This window comes from Sinohyriopsis cumingii, chromosome 3 (genome assembly GCF_028554795.1).
Source record: "Sinohyriopsis cumingii isolate HCF-2022 chromosome 3, ASM2855479v2, whole genome shotgun sequence".
In the NCBI taxonomy this organism is placed as follows: Eukaryota; Metazoa; Mollusca; class Bivalvia; order Unionida; family Unionidae; genus Sinohyriopsis; species Sinohyriopsis cumingii.
Genome location: NC_142963.1, coordinates 93,455,955 through 93,477,035, shown reverse-complemented (window position 1 = coordinate 93,477,035; position 21,081 = coordinate 93,455,955). Strand labels below are relative to the sequence as shown.

The window sequence follows — 21,081 nt, the reverse complement described above, 5'->3', positions numbered from 1 at the left end:
ATAAGTGCTAAATTCATGTATGGATACTCCGAATGATAAGCATGTGTGTGTGTGTGTGTGATTTGGATATTTAATACCGCTTTAACAATGTTTCAGTCATATCACTAAAATGTCTGCAGTGTGACAGTTTACAGTGATGCCTATTACTGGGGCAACATGCCGTAGACATGTAGCATCATGTTTCATCCTGTCACATTATCCTGACACCAGGTCAACCAATCCTATCACTAAGTTCTAAATGCTGAGCACCAAGTGAGGCAGCTGCAGGTAACATTTTTATAAGTCTTTGGTATGATTCAGCCAGGGTTTGAACCCACAACATCCCACATCCAAGGCGGATGCTCTAACCACTTAGCCACCAGAGCAGTCTGAATGATAAGAACTAATTAGATGAATGGATATTTTGGTAAGTGCTAAATTACATGCATGGATACTCTGAATGGGAAGTGCTAATTACATGGATCCTGCAAATGATAAGTGCTAATTGCATGTATAGATACTGTGAATGATAAGTGCTAATTACATGCATGGATACTCTGAATAAGTACTAATGACATGTATGGATACTGTGAATGATAAGTGCTAATTACATGCATGGTTATTTTGACAAGTTCTAATTGCATGTATGGATACTGTGAATGATAAGTGCTAATTACATGAATGGATATTTTGATAAGTGCTAATTACATATGGATACTCTGAATAAGTGCTAATTACATGAATGGATACTCTGAATGATAAGTGCTAATTACATGCACGGATACTCTGAATAAGTGCTAATTACATGTATGGATACTGTGAATGATAAGTGCTAATTACATGAATGGATATTTTGATAAGTGCTAATCACATATGGATACTCTGAATGATACGTGCTAATTACATGCATGGATACTGTGAATTATATGTGCTAATTACATGTATGGATACTGTGAATGATAAGTGCTAATTACATGAATGGATATTTTGATAAGTGCTAATTACATATGGATACTCTGAATGATAAGGGCTAATTACATGCATGGATACTGTGAATGATATGTGCTTTTATGCTGCATAATATTATTTGTTTTGTGAATGTTACATTAAACTATTCACTAAAGCCTTAAAATGTAATCTAACTTCTTCATAACATCCAGCCCAATCCACGCTGCTAAAAGCCTTAAAATGTAATCTAACTTCTTCATAACATCCAGCCCAATCCACACTGCTAAAAGCCTTAAAATGTAATCTAACTTCTTCATAACATCCAGCCCAATCCATGCTGCTAAAAGCCTTAAAATGTAATCTAACTTCTTCATAATATCCAGCCCAATCCACTCTGCTAAAAGCCTTAAAATGTAATCTAACTTCTTCATAACATCCAGCCCAATCCACGCTGCTAAAAGCCTTAAAATGTAATCTAACTTCTTCATAATATCCAGCCCAATCCACGCTGCTAAAAGCTTTAAAATGTAATCATACTTCTTCATAACATCCAGCCCAATCCACGCTGCTAAAAGCCTTAAAATGTAATCTAACTTCTTCATAATATCCAGCCCAATCCACGCTGCTAAAAGCTTTAAAATATAATCTAACTTCTTCATAACATCCAGCCCAATCCATGCTGCTAAAAGCTTTAAAATGTAATCTAACTTTTTCATAACATCCAGCCCAATCCACGCTGCTAAAGGCCTTAAAATGTAATCTAACTTCTTCATAACATCCAGCATAATCCACTCTGCTAAAAGCCTTAAAATGTAATCAAACTTCTTCATTACATCCAGCCCAATCCATACTGCTAAAAACCATTATTTACAAACAATACCTGCAATGGCATAAATACCGTGGATTCAGTGCTGAAAGCTAGATCTGGTTGTCAGTGGAATTCAGTTGGTAAGTATGAAGTTGAACTTAACATCCAACCTATCACAACTTTTGATTTAAATCTCTTGTGACAAGGAAAATGATCAAGAAGTTCCTGAGCAGAATCAAGGGTGATAACTTGGATGACAAGCTGATCAAGATGAACAAGAAAAGTTGACCTCCTTGTTTGCAACTATAACAAATGTATGAACTAATGTGTTTGAAATCAAGGTCTGTATGTTTATATCAATTATGTGGAAGTATCACCACACTGTTTGAAACTTCAATATCTAATGCAGAGTTTTACCACCAATACTCACTTATAAGTCAGGTTAAACAGCAAACTGCATTGACCCAGATTTGCTATCATATAATTAACCAGCAGATCTTGACCTATGCAGTCTATTTGGAATAATCAGTACAGCAAACAAAATAGACTATTATATGCTGGCAGATTATTTGACAGCAGAACACGGTCTACGATGTCTGCAGTTGGACTTGAATTATAAGCAGGTATATATGGTACATACACTGACATTGATCAAATAGTCAAATCCGCTAATAAATCAACTGGTTTTTTTTATACATGTATCATCAGCCTGAACACACAATTCTTTGTCAAGAAAACAAAATAATTTAATTTATAAACCTATGTTCACTACATTACCATGCACTTTAAAAGTGAATAAATAATACTGACTAAGTCTGAAAATTAAAAAAAAAAATTATATCATTAAAAACTGACTTTTTTTTTATTACAACCTGAGTGAAGAGACCATGATAATTATCTTTGTATACTTTAACCTCATTACTAATCAAGGCTTTCATGAAACACTTACCTGATTGATGTATCCTTTCTAAATATGATTTTCAAAAGCATAAACACAAAATCCTTATTAGTTATTGCTACCAATGACACTTAATATTATCTCTGCAAGAAATTTAACACCTACAATCTTGCATTAAGTTCCCAGGGGAGATATTAAAGTGGAAAGCAAATTTTTTATTTATGTTCTCTGAAAAAATTTACTCAATCACATTATGTTAGGAATAGGGGGCCACAAGAGACCAAGTGGTCTAAAGCACGCGCCATTACGGATCACTGCCATCTCACCTCTGTCTGCGATGATTCGAGTCTCGGGTTCGGCCAATGTGGGTATGTGAGAAAGCTTGCCAGTAACTTCTCGTGGGTCGGTGGTTCTTTCTAGGGTTTTCCAGGTTTCTTCCTCCACTATTAAAACTGGCTGCCATGTGTAGCCTATCTTGTTCTGAAAAATGGCATTAAACCCTACAACAACAACAACGTTAGGAATATTAACCTGCTACATGCAAATCCAGCCCTACTAAAAGATAAAAATCATCTTTTCCTGTCTATCTCAATAGACAAAGGGCAATAACTCTTTCCCATTACCTTCTCTTGCCACCGCCAGGTGTCACTAGTTTTTAGCTGAGTGATATACTAACAAGGATGCTTGCATGGTAAGGGTGGTTGGGAAGGTTTTTAAGTAACAGGATTGGCAAATACAGTTGAACCCCACCATAACGCGATAATTGGGGTCCACAAAATTGGATCGCGTTAATATTGGGGTCGCGTTAATGCGTGGTTTTGCAGTACTACTTTTTTGAGAGAACAACTCATTGGCACATATACATGTATTCATGTTTACGGTATATGATGAATAGGGTATCAAAACCGTTTACTATCGTGCAGTCGTGGCATTCAGTTCATCTATAATGCATGCAATTCCACTTAAAAATTGCACACATATTTACAATATTCAATATTTTTTCCCCTAATCATTGTATCTGAATTCAACGTCTAATATATAGCATAAACATAGTATCAACACCGTTTACTTGCCGTCTGATATCGTACTGTCGGGGCTTGAAATTAATCCATAAAATGTGTAATTCCGTTGCAAAAATTGCATACATATTTAAACTATTCAATAATTTTGTCACACATCATTATGTGTCTGAATTCAATGGCAAAAATTAACAGCAAAATTAGGTTAAGAAAGACGAAGCATGTGTACGGTTCATTACGTTACAGGATATATGAACGGTGTCTGTACAAATTTCATACTGCTAAAATTTTCTCATATGCGTTTCTGTGTACATTTATCCATTGCAAATTTCCAATAATTAACACTTGTACATTCGTTTGAACTACTACAACAAAATAATTACAAATCAACACATGCTTTCAGCGTACATGTAACTTTTACTTCAGATTTTGTGAATATCGAAAGAAACGTGTGATAACTACTATACTAATCATGGCGCAAAGTGCAGAGAACGATTTGCGTTTGTGAACTTGCTTTTCCATAACGGTAAAATATTTTTTATAAAAAATAGGATACTAATAACGACTTCATAAACAAATACCATACCCATGTAAAACCCGAGAACTATGTGCAGTAGGCCTGCATTGGTCACGAGTCACTTTTTAAAGAAAAATGTAAAGCTGAACGCATGTACAATTTCATACCTTTTCAATTTCCAGCTAATAAAGCGGGCATTATTTACTGGTCAACTGATTGTGTCTAATAACACCACCAAGCCCAGCAAACATGTTGGCGGCTTTCGTTTTTTGATGTTTATTAAATTGTGAGAATCTTTTATCAACCACCGCATTGTCTGCTGATTGGTTGTGTATGCAGTTAAAGAAGAAACACATGTCGGATATTGTTTGAGCAATGATTGTATACAGAATTAATTGAAGACAATCACAAAGACAACTTACTGGCTTTACTCATGGACCAGTAATAAGTAACATTTCCGATAATGTTTATTTTGGCATAAGACTTCAAGAACCTGGTGAAATTGTTACATTTCAGAAGCCAAGCCACGATTCTATTATATTCGAATTCATAAGCGAATTCTTCCGCAAAATGATAACAAACATTTTACACACTATTTCTCTTACTTTAAAAAAAGTATTTTTTTCCGGGTACGAGAAAAATACACGTACATGTATTTAAAATTTCAGGAACCATGCCACAATCGTATTATATATCGTAATGTATTCAAATTCATACACGATCTCTTTCCCAAAATGAAAATCAATTTTTTTGCGCAAAGTGCAGAGAACGAATTGCGTTTGTGAACTTGCTTTTCCATAACGGTAAAATATTTTTATAAAAAAATAGGAAATTAATAATGAGTTCATAAGCCAACCCCATGCACATGTAAAACCCGAGAACTAAGTGTAGTAGGCCTGCAAACGTCACGAGTTACTTTTATATATTTTTCATACCCTTTCAATTTCCAGCTAATAAAGCGGACATTATTTACTGGTCAACTGATTGCGTCTAATAACACCACCAAGCCCAGCAAACATGCTGGCGGCTTTTTTTTTTTTACTGGATCAGTAATAAGTAACATTTCTTATAATGTTTATTTTTGGCATAGCACTTTAAGAACCTGGTGATATTGTTAAATTTCAGAAGCTACGCCACGATCGTATTATATTAAAATTTATACGCAAACTCTTCCCCCAAAATGATAATAAACGTTTTACACCCTATTTCAGGAACCACGCCACGATCATATTAAACTGGAATCCATACGCTATCTCCTCTCCATAATGATACTAATTTATTTATACACTATTTCATGTACTTTGGGGAAAAAAATATTTTTTTCATGTGCGAATATACGAAATTTCGGGAGCCACGCCACAACCGCGTTATATCTGAATTCGCGTTAAATCGGGGCGAGTTATAGCGGGGTTCCACTGTATTCTTGGAGAAACATAATTTACTTAAAAGTTTGCTCTCTCCTTCAAATACATTCCCCAATCACATTACATTAGGAGAACTGGTAATAGGAGGAGGGAATGCTAGCATCTGACCTCTACCTCGGACATCCTTCTAGATATGATGGTTGGATTTCCCATGTGAACAATAACCCGTTCATCTAATTACATAAGTAACACAGTCTAGGGTAACTTGACCTGTTACCCTTTAATATGGTTAAGAAGATGAATATCTAAACCTTCTTAAATAAAAAAGTTCACTGGCGAATCCAGCGAAGCTAACAGGATGTGCTGATTGGCTTAGTTGGGCCTGGTGGCTCTCTGTACTGCTGCCACTGGAATTACCAGATTCAAGGTTTGCCTATGCGACACTAAATCTCTGAGATACAAGCTCATGAAGGCTGACTGCATGCCAACCAACAGCTTCTATTATATCTCACATCAAAATGTTACGTTCGATTGCAAGGCTCAAAGAGATGGCTTGAATCTCTTGAGCAGTTATTTTCATGAGGTGGCACTGAGATCTCAGAGTACGCTGAGAATATAACCAATTTCAGCCATGAAGCGAAGTCTTGAAGGATGATATCCTGTTTCTCTGCTTTCACCAAAAAGAAGAGGCATTGCATGTGCTACAACTTGTCTCTCTGCCTTTCAGGTAGTGCTTGAGAGTGCAAGTAGGATCTTGAATGGCTGCTGTACTTGACCTGTCGATTGAAGACAGTGAGCAACTGACAACTCTATGGTTACTGACGGAGAGTAACCTATTTTTGGCTACTAAGCCTGGTTGTGTAATGAGGACTACCGAACCATCCAATATGAACTGAAGATAGTTCAGGTTGATATGTCTTGCATGATAATAACTGTAGTGAAATGTGGGTTAGAGGCTTGAATTCATTCAAACTGAGCCAAGTTAAAACCCAGGACAGGTTCTATTATGGAAAGAGAGTGAGGGATTTTGACAGATTGAGATCAAAATTGGCTAGAAGATCTCACAGGTCTTTATCATGCCTAATATCAGGTCTGCCTTGATGCCAGAATATCATAGAACAGTAGCCTCTGCCAGTGAGTTGGACCCACTGTTTCTCCTCAAAGAGCCAAAGAAAAATGTCAGCCAGTTGAGGGATGGAGGCGTACAGAGGGACCATGTGATTGGTCTGGCACCAGTCCCTGAAGATATGCCAATTTGCCTTATAAGTCTTCAGAGTGGAGAGTGTTCTTGCTCTCAAGATTCTCCCTACAATTGAAGGTTTGAATTGTTTGCCTTGCAAGGCTGTCATGATAAGCACAGCATGGCGAAGAAGATGGTCCAGGCAGGGATGGAACACCTGTGACCATAGTTGCTTCAGAAGATTCGGGTTGGCTGGAATCTTCCCCATGGCAAATCTATCACTAGATATTGTAGATCAGTGACATGACTTGTCCCATCTGAAAGGGGTAATCAGAATCATCTTGCGATTCTGACCAAGTAACTTCTGGATTATTTTTGGCAACAAGACCATGGGAGAGTAGGCAAATGCCCACAATCCCTCCTAACTGATCGACGGTGCAGTCTGAAACTGGAGAGACAATGGTGGGAAACTTGTCATTCCACCTTGTTGCAAATAAGGACTTGCCCCCAAAGTGCTCAGATCCAAGTGAAGACCAATGGATAGAAAAACCATTCTGTGTGAAGGCTTTGTCCTTTCTTAGACAGAGTGTTGGTCAAGAGACTGAGTGCGCCAGGAATCTGTCAGTTTTGTACATTGATATGGTTTTATGTTACTTGTTTAGGCTTGAATAAACAGCAACACAAGAAGGAGTGAAAACAACAAGCATTGAAATATTTAACAAATAATTTATTTCCCTGGAAAAATATTGTAAAAATGAAAAAACAAGAACTTACGGTTTCAAGAATCAAATCCAAAAATAATCCAAGAATAATCCACAAATAAAATTTGAGAAGTCCTAACAATAAAATGTTCTAATGATTTTGAGTCCCGACAAAGAATCCAAGATGGAAGATGATGATGTATGCTGTAACCTGTAGTGTGTTGAAGTCTACAGGTCCTTGTAGAAACAAGAAATATCACTTTGGTTTTGGAAATCCAAATACATTTTTATAAAAGAAAGAATTAATCCTTTTGAATCCAAATAATTTGAAATAACTCCAAACAACACAACAGTTACTTTCCAGCATAAGCGCCCAACTGAGAATATTTCTCGAAAACAAAGGTTATATCATATTCTAAAATGCAGTTTCGAAAATCCCCAAGTTGCAAAATCAAAAGGGGGGTCACGTGATCGTGTTTATATCACATACACCTAACATGACCCTGACGAAAACCAATCATTTTTGTCTACGAAATAAAATAAAAAAACTGTTTACATCTTAAGTCATGTAGTCCCACCATGACCTCGACAACAACCAATCATTTTAAAATAAAAATAGAACTTATTTACGTGGCTGCTACTAATTTTGAATAAAGGTCAGGATCTAGTTCAATATTTGGTAATTATTAAAATGAACAGTCAAGGTCAAAATATTTTCTGGAAAAAGTACGAGTTCCTAGCAAACATTATTTTGACATATAATGAAATTTTAAAAAATTACATGATTTTAAAACTTACAAACAATTAAATCAGATATAATTAAATCAAATATACATAACAATGGATATTGTTGCAATGTAGAAACTACCGAATCAGAACACACAGGTTGGGTGATTTGGTGACTCCCTGTTTGAGGAGATAGGACACAACCACAAGGTTGTCAGACATAAAGAGGACCAGTTTTCCTGAGAGGCAATCTTTCCAGAAGTGAAAAGCATTGATGACAGCCTTCATTCTGGAATGCTGATGTGTAGAGGCCATTCACCTGGTTCTCAAGAGTGCCATTGACAGTAATGAAGCCCAGCAGCAAGTGGGAAGCCCAACTGTACACATAGGCGTTGGTACATGCATGTATTTCCACTTGGAGCTTCTCCAGTTGGATTCCATTGGTCAGCCAACCTGGGCAGCACCACTTACACAGGAATGATTGAATCTTGGGCGTGATCATGACTGTTTGATGAGGGAACTTGAAAAGGGACACCAATGTGTTAGTGATTCAATTGTGAGAGGCGCATAAGAAGAATAAGCAGAGGAATTATAAGAACTTTCTCACTGAAATCCAAGTCCAGTTGGAAACAGACTCAATAGGCTCAACAATTCTGATTATGCGAACATGAGAAGTCACACCAGATTCCGGTTCATTAAAAACTCCATACCCAGATGGACAAAATTCTGGGATGGATGAACATCTGACCTTTCTGAAGTTAACCAGAAAGCCTAGATGATCTAAAAGGGAAAGGGAATCATTCCTTAGAGTAGGATAGAACTTACTATTTGTTTCTGGAGGATGTCATCCAGGTACTCTGCCATCATTGTAGATGTCGATCAGAACTGGGTGACAATGCAATCCATAATCTTGGTCAAAGCCCAAGTATCAAGCCTACAGCTGCACTATGAACTGATGCATAATGGTAATTAATAATTCTATCAAAAAACAACAACAAATAAGGAGAAACCAAGCAAAAATTATTAATGCACTAAAACTCGCTAATATTATGTCCATTATAAATGGAGTAAGCGTAAATAGTCAAAGTTGCACTAACTCATAATGACCTTGCATGAGGTCAACAATGGTGTGATTATAATGTGGTCTTAAAAGGACTAAGTCGCAAAAGGTGACAAAATCACTCAAATTTGGCAGAAATTGTAAAAATAATGTATACAACCTGCAGCAGACTGATTACTCCACACAACAGATCCAAAAGGAATGTTGGATGGTCTGATTAGAACACAAAAGAGTCTTGGATTGTCAGAGGTTAAATTGTACGATATTACCGGTACAACAGCATAGCTAAATACTAGGGACACATAGCAAAGGCAAGGGGAGGTAATGGACAAGAGTTATTGCCTTTTGTTTATTGAGATGGGGAAAAGATGATTTTCGTTTTTTACTAGGGCTGGATTTGAGAGGTAGCAGGCAAATATTCCTAATGTAATGTGATTGGGGAACGTATTTGAATGAAAAATTAATGCATTATCACTACCTTTGGTAGGTCACAGTCATGTAAAGCTTGCAGAATATTTGCTTTGAGGTCCTCCATGGTGGAGATTCCCAGGCGTGGTACCAGATCCTTACCAAGAATCACTGAGCACATGAATTCTTGAGTGTACTTACTGGCATTTAGGCTGCAAATATCAAGCATAGGTTATAATTATAAAGCAGTTAAAGTACTATGACCCCACTAAACACACAAATACATAAACTTAAATCTATAGTGACCTTTTATCAGGTCACTAATATCCAGTAAAGGTTATAAGTTATAAAGGAGTTTGTTTAAGTATTTACAACACCACAAAGCAACCAAAAGGCTATTGTGACTCTCTATCAGGATGCTTGTATCAAGTATAGGTTATGGAAGGGTTGGTTTTGTGCAATATCAAGTTGTTCAATCCTGAAAGTTAAGACCTTCTGTTTAAATTTTTGTCTTAAAAAATAATTACATTGTTACTTCTCAAAATAATATCTACTCCAAGAAAAATAAATATAAATTTTTAATAATAATAATAATAATAATAATAATAATAATAATAATTTAGCTAAATATTATTCTTCCATGAAGCACTCAGGGGCATACAATATTCTATACATATACTAAGTAGTGGGAGCAGAGATGTTTCATCAAAACTTTCTATCCACAACATGACTGCTGTAGAATAGTTTTCAAATTCTCTTAATTGCATACCTTAAACCAACTAAAGCATACATCAGTAATGGTGTCAAGACATTGCAATACATATAAATACCAAAAAGCCTAATGCAGTTATATTATGAATTTCATTAAGATTATCCTTGCAAAATATAGTTCAATATATATATATATATATATATATATATATATATATATATATACACACACACACACACACACATCATGAGCCCACTAAAGCATGCTCAGTTATAATACGACTTTGGATATAACAATGATCGTGACATGGCTCCCAAAATTTCATGAGCATGCACTTTTCTCAAATGCAAAAAAAAATATTTCTTCTTAAAAGTATTGCAAAATAATATTTAAAAGTTTTTTGTCATTTTGGGGAAGAGATCATATATGAATTCTAACATAAGATGATTATGTCATGGTTCCTGAAATTCTGTATACATGTATTTTTCTCATACATGAAAAAGTATATTTTTCTTCTTAAAAAGTATTTTTTTGTGACAACATTGTTGGCTGTTTAAACCTTTATATACAGTCTTAGGTTTGGAGTGGAGAAATTCAAATTCACCATGAAAGGAAGCAGTAAACTTGGATACATAATGCACTAAAATCTATCTATTGTTACATAAATAAATCCTTTGTTTATATGGACAAACCAATGGCCTGATTACTGTTTGATGTGATACACTCAAATACACATGCTACCGGACAAGCTACAATCGACCAACTTTTGAAGACAGGAACAAGAATGACAACAATCGACCAAACAATGGCTAATTATTTTTTTGGGAATGTATCCAGAAACAAAATTATTGCTGAAACTTCAAACTGATTACCTTTGAAGCATCTATCTTTCTATATAAATACTAAGCAAAAAAAAAAATGTCAGTCTCAATGTTTTACAATTATTAGATGTTGCCACCAGAATAACAAATGGGCATTTGTTGGATCTTCCAAAGTTAAGTGGTGATTTCAATAACACATGCAAACTTCATCAACGTATTCCAACTACAATCTTCAAAAAACATAAAGCAACTTTCATCAAAGGTAGCCAGCACCAAAAATAAATAATTGCAATGGAATCTGATGGATTGCTGCATTTCCCAATGTGACTGGAAGACATTTATTGTGCTGTTAGTTTCCTTTTTGCAGGAAAAATGTTTATGCTTACGATCACTAAAAATGGTGGCATAAAATGCAACTTAAAGTTCCAAACTTTTTTAACCATAGACACCTGGCCATCAAGTTACTTTATAATTTGTTCACATCTGTTTATTTCCATACAAAAAGCCTCATCCCCTGGGTAGCCTCATTAAGATGATAGCTGTCTCCAGCTGACCAAAACTGTGGCCAGTTTAATTACATGTACATGTAGCATGTAAACAACAATAGCCATGTGCTACTGACGGCAATATCATAGTGAATTGCTTAGTGACATGTGTTAATGGGATATAGATCAAATGAGGACTACCATTTTGTAATTGTTTTCCAATGTGATGCAACTGATACACCAATTTTAAAACATTTGATCTATACATGTACAGTACCTAATGCTATATGGATTGTACTACACAAATGTAAGTTGTCAATATACAAGTGTATTTCAGATCAATTTTGTCTTCATTTAATCAAAAGCATGTATCTTTGCACTTACGTTTATTTCCCCCACCATCTTGTTTTGGTACATGCATAATTTTCTTCAACTAACTGACTTGGTTATAATATGGTTTGGTCTACAACACTGTCAGGTTCTATGCATCCCAACCTCCATGTCATAGTGGGGTCACACTGTGTGTGTGTGCATATATGTGCATATATATATAGAGAGAGAGAGAGAGAGAGAGAGAGAGAGAGAGAGAATATATGTATAGTATGTATGCTGTATCAATGATATGGCACAAGATGTATACATTTTTCATTAAAAAGAAACGAGGCTTGCTGAGTTTCCTTTTAATGATTTTTTTTTACGAGTGGTATATCACTGATACAGTGTACATACTATACATATATTTTATTTATACCATATACAAGTTTTCATTTTATATGGGAGATACAACTCACAGCCATAAACAGTGCACTTTAGGGGAGTGAACTCTTTACAACCTCTCGCATGTATGTACGCTCAAACAAGAAGTCTTGTAGTGATTCATAATTTCCTGCACACTTCATTCATATTAATTGCTATATGTTTCCTTTAGCAATATTAAATGAAATGAAAACACAAGGCTGATAGTTAACATCCAAATTTTTTAAAATAATGTGCGTGCAAACAATGAATTGTCATGAACAGTAACAGGGTGGCCATTTGCATCTATATAAATTCTGCAAGTCCGATTTGAGCCAGAAACATCAAAATAATGAAGGAACAAGAGTTAATTAAACAATTTAACCCTAACTACATTTTACTGATATCGTTTCTGTCCATAGTTCGCTATTCTTACTGACTGTCAGTGCCACTTTCAATAATTCTCCTACCTTTCCGCTGTGTGGGCCCTATATGAGAATTCGCCTGCTGAAAGAAGTTGACCCAGTTAGGGATCTCGTTCACATTTTGCGGAAGGTTCATAACAAACAAATTTTGTACAGTGATGTTTGATCCATAGAATGGGTTGCTGATAATCTGATTCTGTTGAATATTACACATTTGGGAACTTGATATACTAAAGTCTTTTGCTGTACAGTTTGAAATTTCTTTGTTGTGGGGGTGGGGATTGACAGCATCATTACTTGGGTGGCTGGTGTTGCTCAGATAATTGGAGTACGTCTGTTGTTGTTTGTCACTAATGTCTGAGTAGCTGTTTATAGACTGTACATTTTTGTGGCCTGAAATTTGCATGATATCAGTTGGTGGAATGTTTTTGTCTCTTAACTTCTGAATTAGGTACTTTCAGCTATTAGTGTTTGTTAATTTCTTTCTTTCTGTAATATTTGCCTTTTCTTTCATTTTTTTCATGATGCATCCAAGTTTGTTAATCCCAATGACTTGTTTCCTAAACCATTTTGGGTTTGTCGCTGAGATTGGCATAATGCTGGGCGCAATATAGAAAGGATCTTAGCTCAGCATACCGTTTGTAGATAGCAAGTGGATCTCTCTCTCCGTTGTTTTTTTTCTTCATAAATCTTATTATATATATAAAGTTAGTATGACCATATAGATTATGTTTGTAACCTAGGCAGTGCAATCTGTGCAGGTACTGAACCTGTAACCCATGGATTACAAGTCTGGTGCTCTATCAACTCAGCTTCCATGATTCCCACCTATCATGGAATACTATTACATGAACACAAATTAAAACATATTCTATAATTATAAAGACAAAAACCCAATTATAACTGAATAATGGCAGAGGGTCTGTGCTACAAACATTACATTAGCCACTCACACCACATGTTTTCGGTTGCGGTGTGTTTTAAATTATAGGGTAAAACATTCTTTGGGATATGTTCCAACTTATTTTCCACTGGTTTTGAAACAGAAAATCTAAATGTTATCTGGAATGTACTATAAGTTCTATGAGAAATTTGTGCTAATTTTAAAAAAATATGGTGTCTAGAAAAATAAAGGCGACAGAATTTGAAATTAAAGAGGATAAGTTGTTTAAAGGTGTTTCCACTTTTTGTAATGGCACCCATATATAATAAAAGGATTTTAGCACAAACTATGGCTCATGGCAAAGATTGATCCTTCGATATAAACATGAAATTTTATAAACATGTAAATAATTGAAACCTTATTTTAATGGCCTGAAAATATAAACAGGTCACCAATATATGCACACAAGGATGCTTAACAAACTTCATTTGTTTATCCCAAGGGGCTTTTGCTTAATGGTGCTAACAACAAAGGTCCAAAAAGTTCAAAAATGTGTAAAACAAAATTGAAAAATGGCTACAATGGCCTGAAAATACAATAAGGTTATAAAAGTATGTAAATAAAATATGTGCCAAATTTGATTTGTCTGCTGAGTGGTTTTTGTGCAATCTCACTAATGATCTTTGGGTGATGGACATTCATGTATGTATTGACAGAGAGGACCAAATCAAGATGTAAGTAGTGGGAGCATAAAAGATAAGATGAGATGACATCAGAGTTGAGATGAGACAAGTCTTTATTTCAGGCTACAGGGTCGATTCATCTAAACTGAAATCTAAATGTATTTGTTTAAGCATATTAAAATCAAAGACATCTTCTAAAGACAAAAATAATACAACGGAAGGCTCATTTAAGGAAAGATTTGTTCCATATCTCAATAATCTGAGAATTAAAATGAATGCCATATTCCATTACTAGAGGGCAGAATAGATTTAAACATATGATCAATGAACTCACCTCATGAGGCCTCCTGGTGTGGAGAATGGGAAACAGATCAGGTCCGGATATTGTGGTCGTAGTAAAATGGACAACAAAGCAGCTGCACCTGCACCTAAGCTGTGTCCTGTAATAACCAGCTTGGCACCCTGCCAAATTCATCAAAAACAACATTTTACAGAGAGCAAGTGCTTAATATTTTATAAATATGTCAAGACTTTATTTCAAGACCAGTCAGTTGCTGGAATGTTGTAGCAAGCATATGTTACCCATGAGCTGAAATCTGTTACCTAGTAACCATTTCAAACATGGTGTAAGTATCAAAACAGATGTAGCTTATTCTTGTGTAGTAGGAAACAGAAGACTAATAAGCATCCTTCAACAGTCAAATAACATTGACAGGTGATCTGTCTGGTGTAAAGCCTTATCTGTCAATCACTTACAGGTATTTTCTGAGTTCAGCCAATCAGATCTCAATAAGAAGCAACTTTTCCTAAGGACAGCTAAATTCAGACTGAAAACAACTTCCTTCTAAAGTAAAGCCATTGGCCTTTAATGTGAACTTTTACCACTGACTGCATATGTACTGGTTGAATAGCCATTCAAATAAAATTACATAAACACAACATAATTATTATAGCTCAATTTGTTTATTGCATATATAGATGTCCAAAATTAAGTTACTGTGCAATTCAAATAAATTCTGCAAGTTTTGGGGATTTTAAAATCTTTTCCAGACTTGAACTGTCACTGCTGACTAAAATTGTCCCAAAAGTTCAAAAGACTCGTAACCACGGACATAACTGCTTATATCCAAATCTGATGATGAGGCTTAAGAAATTTAATTTGCATAGGTCAAGTGGTCTTGGAGTAATTTTGTTTAATTTTTATAGGTCAAGTGGTCTTGGAGTAATTTTATTTAATTTGTATAGGTCAAGTGGTCGTGGAGTAATTTTGTTTGTAAAGTCTTTATAAAGTAAATCTAAAATCTGCAAAATAAAACAAGCAACTGTCAGATAAATTACCTGAAAATCATCCAGGACATCTACATATGCATATAAAGATTCCTTTCTCACAGAAAAACAATTTCAGTGGAACCTTGCTAAGGAAAGATTTGTATCATAATAGCCAAAATCACCCCAATTTTTTTTAACACCCTGAAAAATCACAGTAATCACTTAAACTCCATGAAAAACTTAATCAGGATGTTTATTGTCGATATAAACATTCCAATTTCTGAACTTCATCTGCCTAGGTCAAGCAGTTCTCTTTTATTAGGATTAGATGGCTGCATTGAAATAGTTCAAGTCCAAAATGCAGAAAACTAACACAAGAATAACAAAAACAACTGTTTAAGTGGAATTTACATCTTATCATGCAATCTACAGATGAATATAAACATGTTATCGAATGTCAATGGTCTATATCAACTGTTTTTTTGTGTAATCTAATAAGTTAGCCCAGGACAGAGGGATGTACATGTGTAATCTAATGAGTCAGCCTAGGACAGAGGGATGTACATGTATAATCCAATGAGTCAGCCCAGGACAGAGGGATGCACATGTATAATCCAATAAGTCAGCCCAGGACAGAGGGATGTACATGTATAATCCAATGAGTCAGCTCAGGACAGAGGGATGTACATGTATAATCCAATGAGTCAGCCCAGGACAGTGGGATGTACTTGTGTAATCTAATGAGTCAGCCCAGGATAGAGGATGTACATGTATAATCCAATGAGTCAGCCCAGGACAGAGGGATGTACATGTGCAATCTAATGCTATCATAATAAATATGAGAAAAATAAGTAGTCACACCTTAGACCACATGTGTCTAATTCAGCAACAGCCTTACTCAGAGCCTCTCTAGCCAGATCAGGTGCACTCTGAATCTATCTAGGCTCCCTGCTAATACTAATATGGGCCTATTCAAATGCACTCTCAAAGTCTATCCAAGTTCCCATTATACTAACTTGGGTCTATTCAAACATACTCTAAGAGTTGATCCTGACTCCCTCTTTATACTAACCTGGACCTTTTCAAATGCACTCTCAGAGTCTACTAACCTGGGCCTTTTCAAATGCACTCTCCGAGTCTACTAACCCAGGCCTATTCAAATGCATTCTCAGAGTCTACTAACCCAGGCCTATTCAAATGCACTCTTTGGGTCTACTAACCTGGCACTATTCAAATGTACTTTCAGAGTCTATTAACCTGGGCCTTTTTAAATGCACTCTCAGAGTCTACTAACCTGAACAAATTCAAATGCACTCTGAGTCTACTAACCTGGGATTATTCAAATGCACTCACAGAATCTGTCTAGGCTGCCTGTTTATACTATCCTGGACCTATTCAAATGCACTCTCAGAGTCTACTAACCTGGGCCTTTTCAAATGCACTCTCAGAGTCTACTAACCTGGACAAATTCACATGCACTCTCAGAGTCTACTAACCTGGGATTATTCAAATGCACTCACAGAATCTGTCTAGGCTCCCTGTTTATACAATCCTGGACCTAGTCAAATGCACTCTCAGAGTCTACTAACCTGGGATTATTCAAATGCACTCACAGAATCTGTCTAGGCTGCCTGTTTATACTATCCTGGACCTATTCAAATACACTCTCAGAGTCTACTAACCTGGACAAATTCAAATGCACTTTCAGAGTCTACTAACCTGGGATTATTCAAATGCACTCACATAATCTGTCTAGGCTCCCTGTTTATACTATCCTGGGCCTATTCAAATGCACTCTCATAGTCTATCCTGGCTTCTTGTTTATACTATAACAACTCTAAGGTCTTAGATTAAGTAATGGAAAGGAGTGGAAACCAAGTTCTGTGAAATTCAACAAATAATTTATTTCTCTTGAATACAAAGTTAAAATATAAAATAACTTAAGGTTTTGCAAAATAAATCCCAAATAATCCCAAAAATTGTAACACAAGTTTTAATCATTAAAGTTCTGAATAAACTTTAGAAGTATTCCAAATAAATAATCCAATGTTGAAAGTGTTGATATGCCTGTGGTGGCCCATGTCATGGTGATATGCTAAGAGTCTTTTACTGAATCACAACAAAACAATCCAAGAATATATTCTTATTTGAAATTTCACTATAAATCTGTCTCTATTTTCAAGAATGTTATTTCTGAGCACTTTTTATTCCCAGAGAGGAATAACTTGAATTAAATAATTTGAATAAATAAATTCCAGTCCAAAGAAATAATGGACAAAACAATAGTACAACTGATCAGATGTGTGTACGTGTGTGTGATATTTGGACTTTTAATGTAGCTTTAAAAAAATATCAGTCATACCGCTACGACGTCTGCAGTGTGACAGTTTATAGTGGTGTCCAGCAATGAGGCATCATGCTGCAGACATTTAGCATGATGCCCCACCCAGTCACATTATCCTAACACCTAGTGAGTTATCTATTAGTACCATTTTTATAAGGCTTTGGTATGACTTGGCCAGGGTTCGAACCCATGACCTCCCACATCCAAGGTGGATGTTCTAACCACTAGACCACATGAGTGGTATCTATAAGATCAGATCTAAAAGCACAAATAAATAACTTTTCCAGTAACAAGATTATAAAGTAATTTACCTGATCTCAAGTCACAATTAGCATTTTCTATAAAAAAAACTATTACCTAATGGAAAATTTCATTCTGGAAGGTTCCAAACAATTACACGATAAAATCTTAGTTAGATCAGAAAGCCTGTTACTAAAATTATAATAAAGGACATCATGTCCTTGACTTAAACCAAGATAAATATTTTTACTTCTATTAATAATAATCATAATATTAAACCCATACTCATAGAGAAAATATTAGCTATGTATTAGTAGTTTACAGAATAAAAAAATCACAAGACTCAGGTCAGGTAGAAATGAACTTGATTTTGGACAAGGTCAAGTCCAAAATACAATTATCCATATCATATAATGAAATTAAAAAAAATAACTAACAAACAATGCTAATTAAATGTACATAACATAACCTGGGCCTATTCAAATGTACTGTCAGAGTCTATCCTGGCTCCCTGTTTATACTAACCTGGGTATATTCAAATGCATTCTTGGGGTCTATCCTGGCTCCCTGTTTATACTAACCTGGGTATATTCAAATGCATTCTTGGGGTCTATCCTGGCTCCCTGTTTATACTAACCTGGGTATATTCAAATGCATTCTTGGGATCTATGCTGGCTCCCTGTTTATACTAACCTGGGTATATTCAAATGCATTCTTTGGGTCTATCCTGCCTCCCTGTTTATACTAACCTGGGTATATTCAAATGCACTCTTGGGGTCTATCCTGTCTCCCTGTTTATATTAACCTGGGGTATATTCAAATGCATTCTTTGGGTCTATCCTGGCTCCCTGTTTATACTAACCTGGGCCTATTCAAATGCATTCTTGGGATCTATGCTGGCTCCCTGTTTATACTAACCTGGGTATATTCAAATGCATTCTTTGGGTCTATCCTGCCTCCCTGTTTATACTAACCTGGGTATATTCAAATGCACTCTTGGGGTCCATCCTGTCTCCCTGTTTATACTAACCTGGATATATTCAAATGCACTCTTGGGGTCTATCCTGTCTCCCTGTTTTTACAAACCTGAGCCTGTTCAAATGCCCTCTCCAGAACATGCAGCCTCTGCAGCACGGAGTGGACATATCTGGCAGCCTGGAGGATCCCTTTATGGGTAATACAAGTGTCTGACAGGCCCTCAATGGTCAATTCCTCACACTCTGCATTCAGGTCTGTCAGAACATCCTGCATTTAAATGTAAAATAAACAAATATAGCAAGTTAAGAATCACCTTTGTATAACTAATGTCTTCCATTTTTCAAGTTTCCACAACAAAACAGTTGCAGATAGCCCTGGGCCCATATCTTCAAAATGTTTTCACAACAAGCTTAAGTTCCAAGCTGGAAAACTGTGATTTTCTTTATATAGAATAAAATCGACAGTATACAACCATTACTATACCATCTGGTATGGTTTCTTTTCTGCGTGCCAAATTTCAATGTCTCTTTAAGTCTAGATTATTACAAAATTCTGATGCACTAATTCCAACTAAATCTGTGGTCCATTTTAAGGCTTCATTATTACAGAGTTCTGATGTACTAACTCTGATTAAATCTGTGGTCCATTTTAAGGCTTCATTATTATAGAATTCTAATGTACTAACTCTGACTAAATCTGTGGTCCATTTTAAGGCTTCATTATAACAGAATTTTCTGATGCACTAACTCTGATTAAATCTGTGGTCTATTTTAAGGTTTCATTATGACAGGAAATCTGATGTACTAACTCTTGACTAAATCTGTGGTCCATTTTAAGGCTTCATTATGACATAATTTTCTGATGCACTAACTCTGACTAAATCTGTGGTCTATTTTAAGGTTTCATTAAACAGAAAATCTGATGCACTAACTCTGACTAAATCTGTGGTCTATTTTAAGGCTTCATTATGACAGAATTCTGACTCATTGCCTATTTCTATTTTAGCTTATCCTTTTTTGTAAGTATCAATTATGACAGCATTCCTGCCCTTGCTGAATTTTGCCTAAACCTGTGATCCTGCTTAGGTCTCATTTTGACCATATTTCAATTCATTGCCTAATTCCGACTAAATTAATGTTTCTTCTGAAGGCTGGATTATAATAATTTTCCAGTGCACTGTGTAATTTTTACAAAACTGTTAGTCATTATTATGGTTTGACTATGATGGCATTACCATCCAATTCTGCAAATACGTTAGTTCCTTGTTAAGGCTGGATTTTGACTGCATTCAAGCTCAGTGTCCAACTGTGTCGCAACCTGTGGTCCTTTGTAAGACTGGACTGTCGTAACAATCCAGCTCAGTACCAATTATGCCTATACTTTGACTTTTTTCAAGCAGGCTTATTGCCATCTGCCTGAGGGTGACTCCCTTCAACACCACAATAATACATGCCTATGCACCCACATCTAACTATGATGACAACAAACTGGAGAATTTTTATAACAACTGCAAGATGACATTGACAACTCACCTAAGAAGGACATCCTGTTTGTACAAGGTGACAAAGGTGCAAAGGTGGGAGTTGATTCACAGACAAACTGGCAAAGCACCCATGGACCCTTCTGCAAGGCAGAAACAAATAAAAGAGGACTCAGGCTCTTGGAGTTTGCTGCCTACAACAATCTTGTACTAGCCATCTAAGAAAAATCAGGAAAATGCCTCAAAGAAGATCAAGAGATCCTCAAGTGATGGACAGAATACTGCTCAGAACTGTACAATCATAAGACCCAAGGACAAACAGCAGTACTAAACTGACCTCAGGCAGAAGAAATTGATGATAACCCAGTTTTTCGTAGCACTGACAACATACCAGCAGAGCTCATTCAGGAGGAGAAGA

At 35.8% G+C, this 21,081-nt stretch overlaps 1 protein-coding gene across 4 annotated transcripts in view; it reads right to left on the bottom strand.

Moving 5' to 3' along the window:
* LOC149803302 (diacylglycerol lipase-beta-like) overlaps positions 1-21,081 on the bottom strand; it is a 104,873-nt gene that overhangs the window by 36,384 nt on the left and 47,408 nt on the right. For all 4 annotated transcript variants that reach the window (XM_089952997.1, XM_089952998.1, XM_089952996.1 and 1 more), the window contains exons 8-10: positions 19,292-19,450; positions 14,687-14,814; positions 9,679-9,820 (exon numbers count right to left, since the gene is read on the bottom strand). In XM_089952997.1, the coding sequence (XP_089809123.1) occupies positions 9,679-9,820; positions 14,687-14,814; positions 19,292-19,450 (429 nt within the window). The remainder of the gene's footprint in view (positions 1-9,678; positions 9,821-14,686; positions 14,815-19,291; positions 19,451-21,081) is intronic.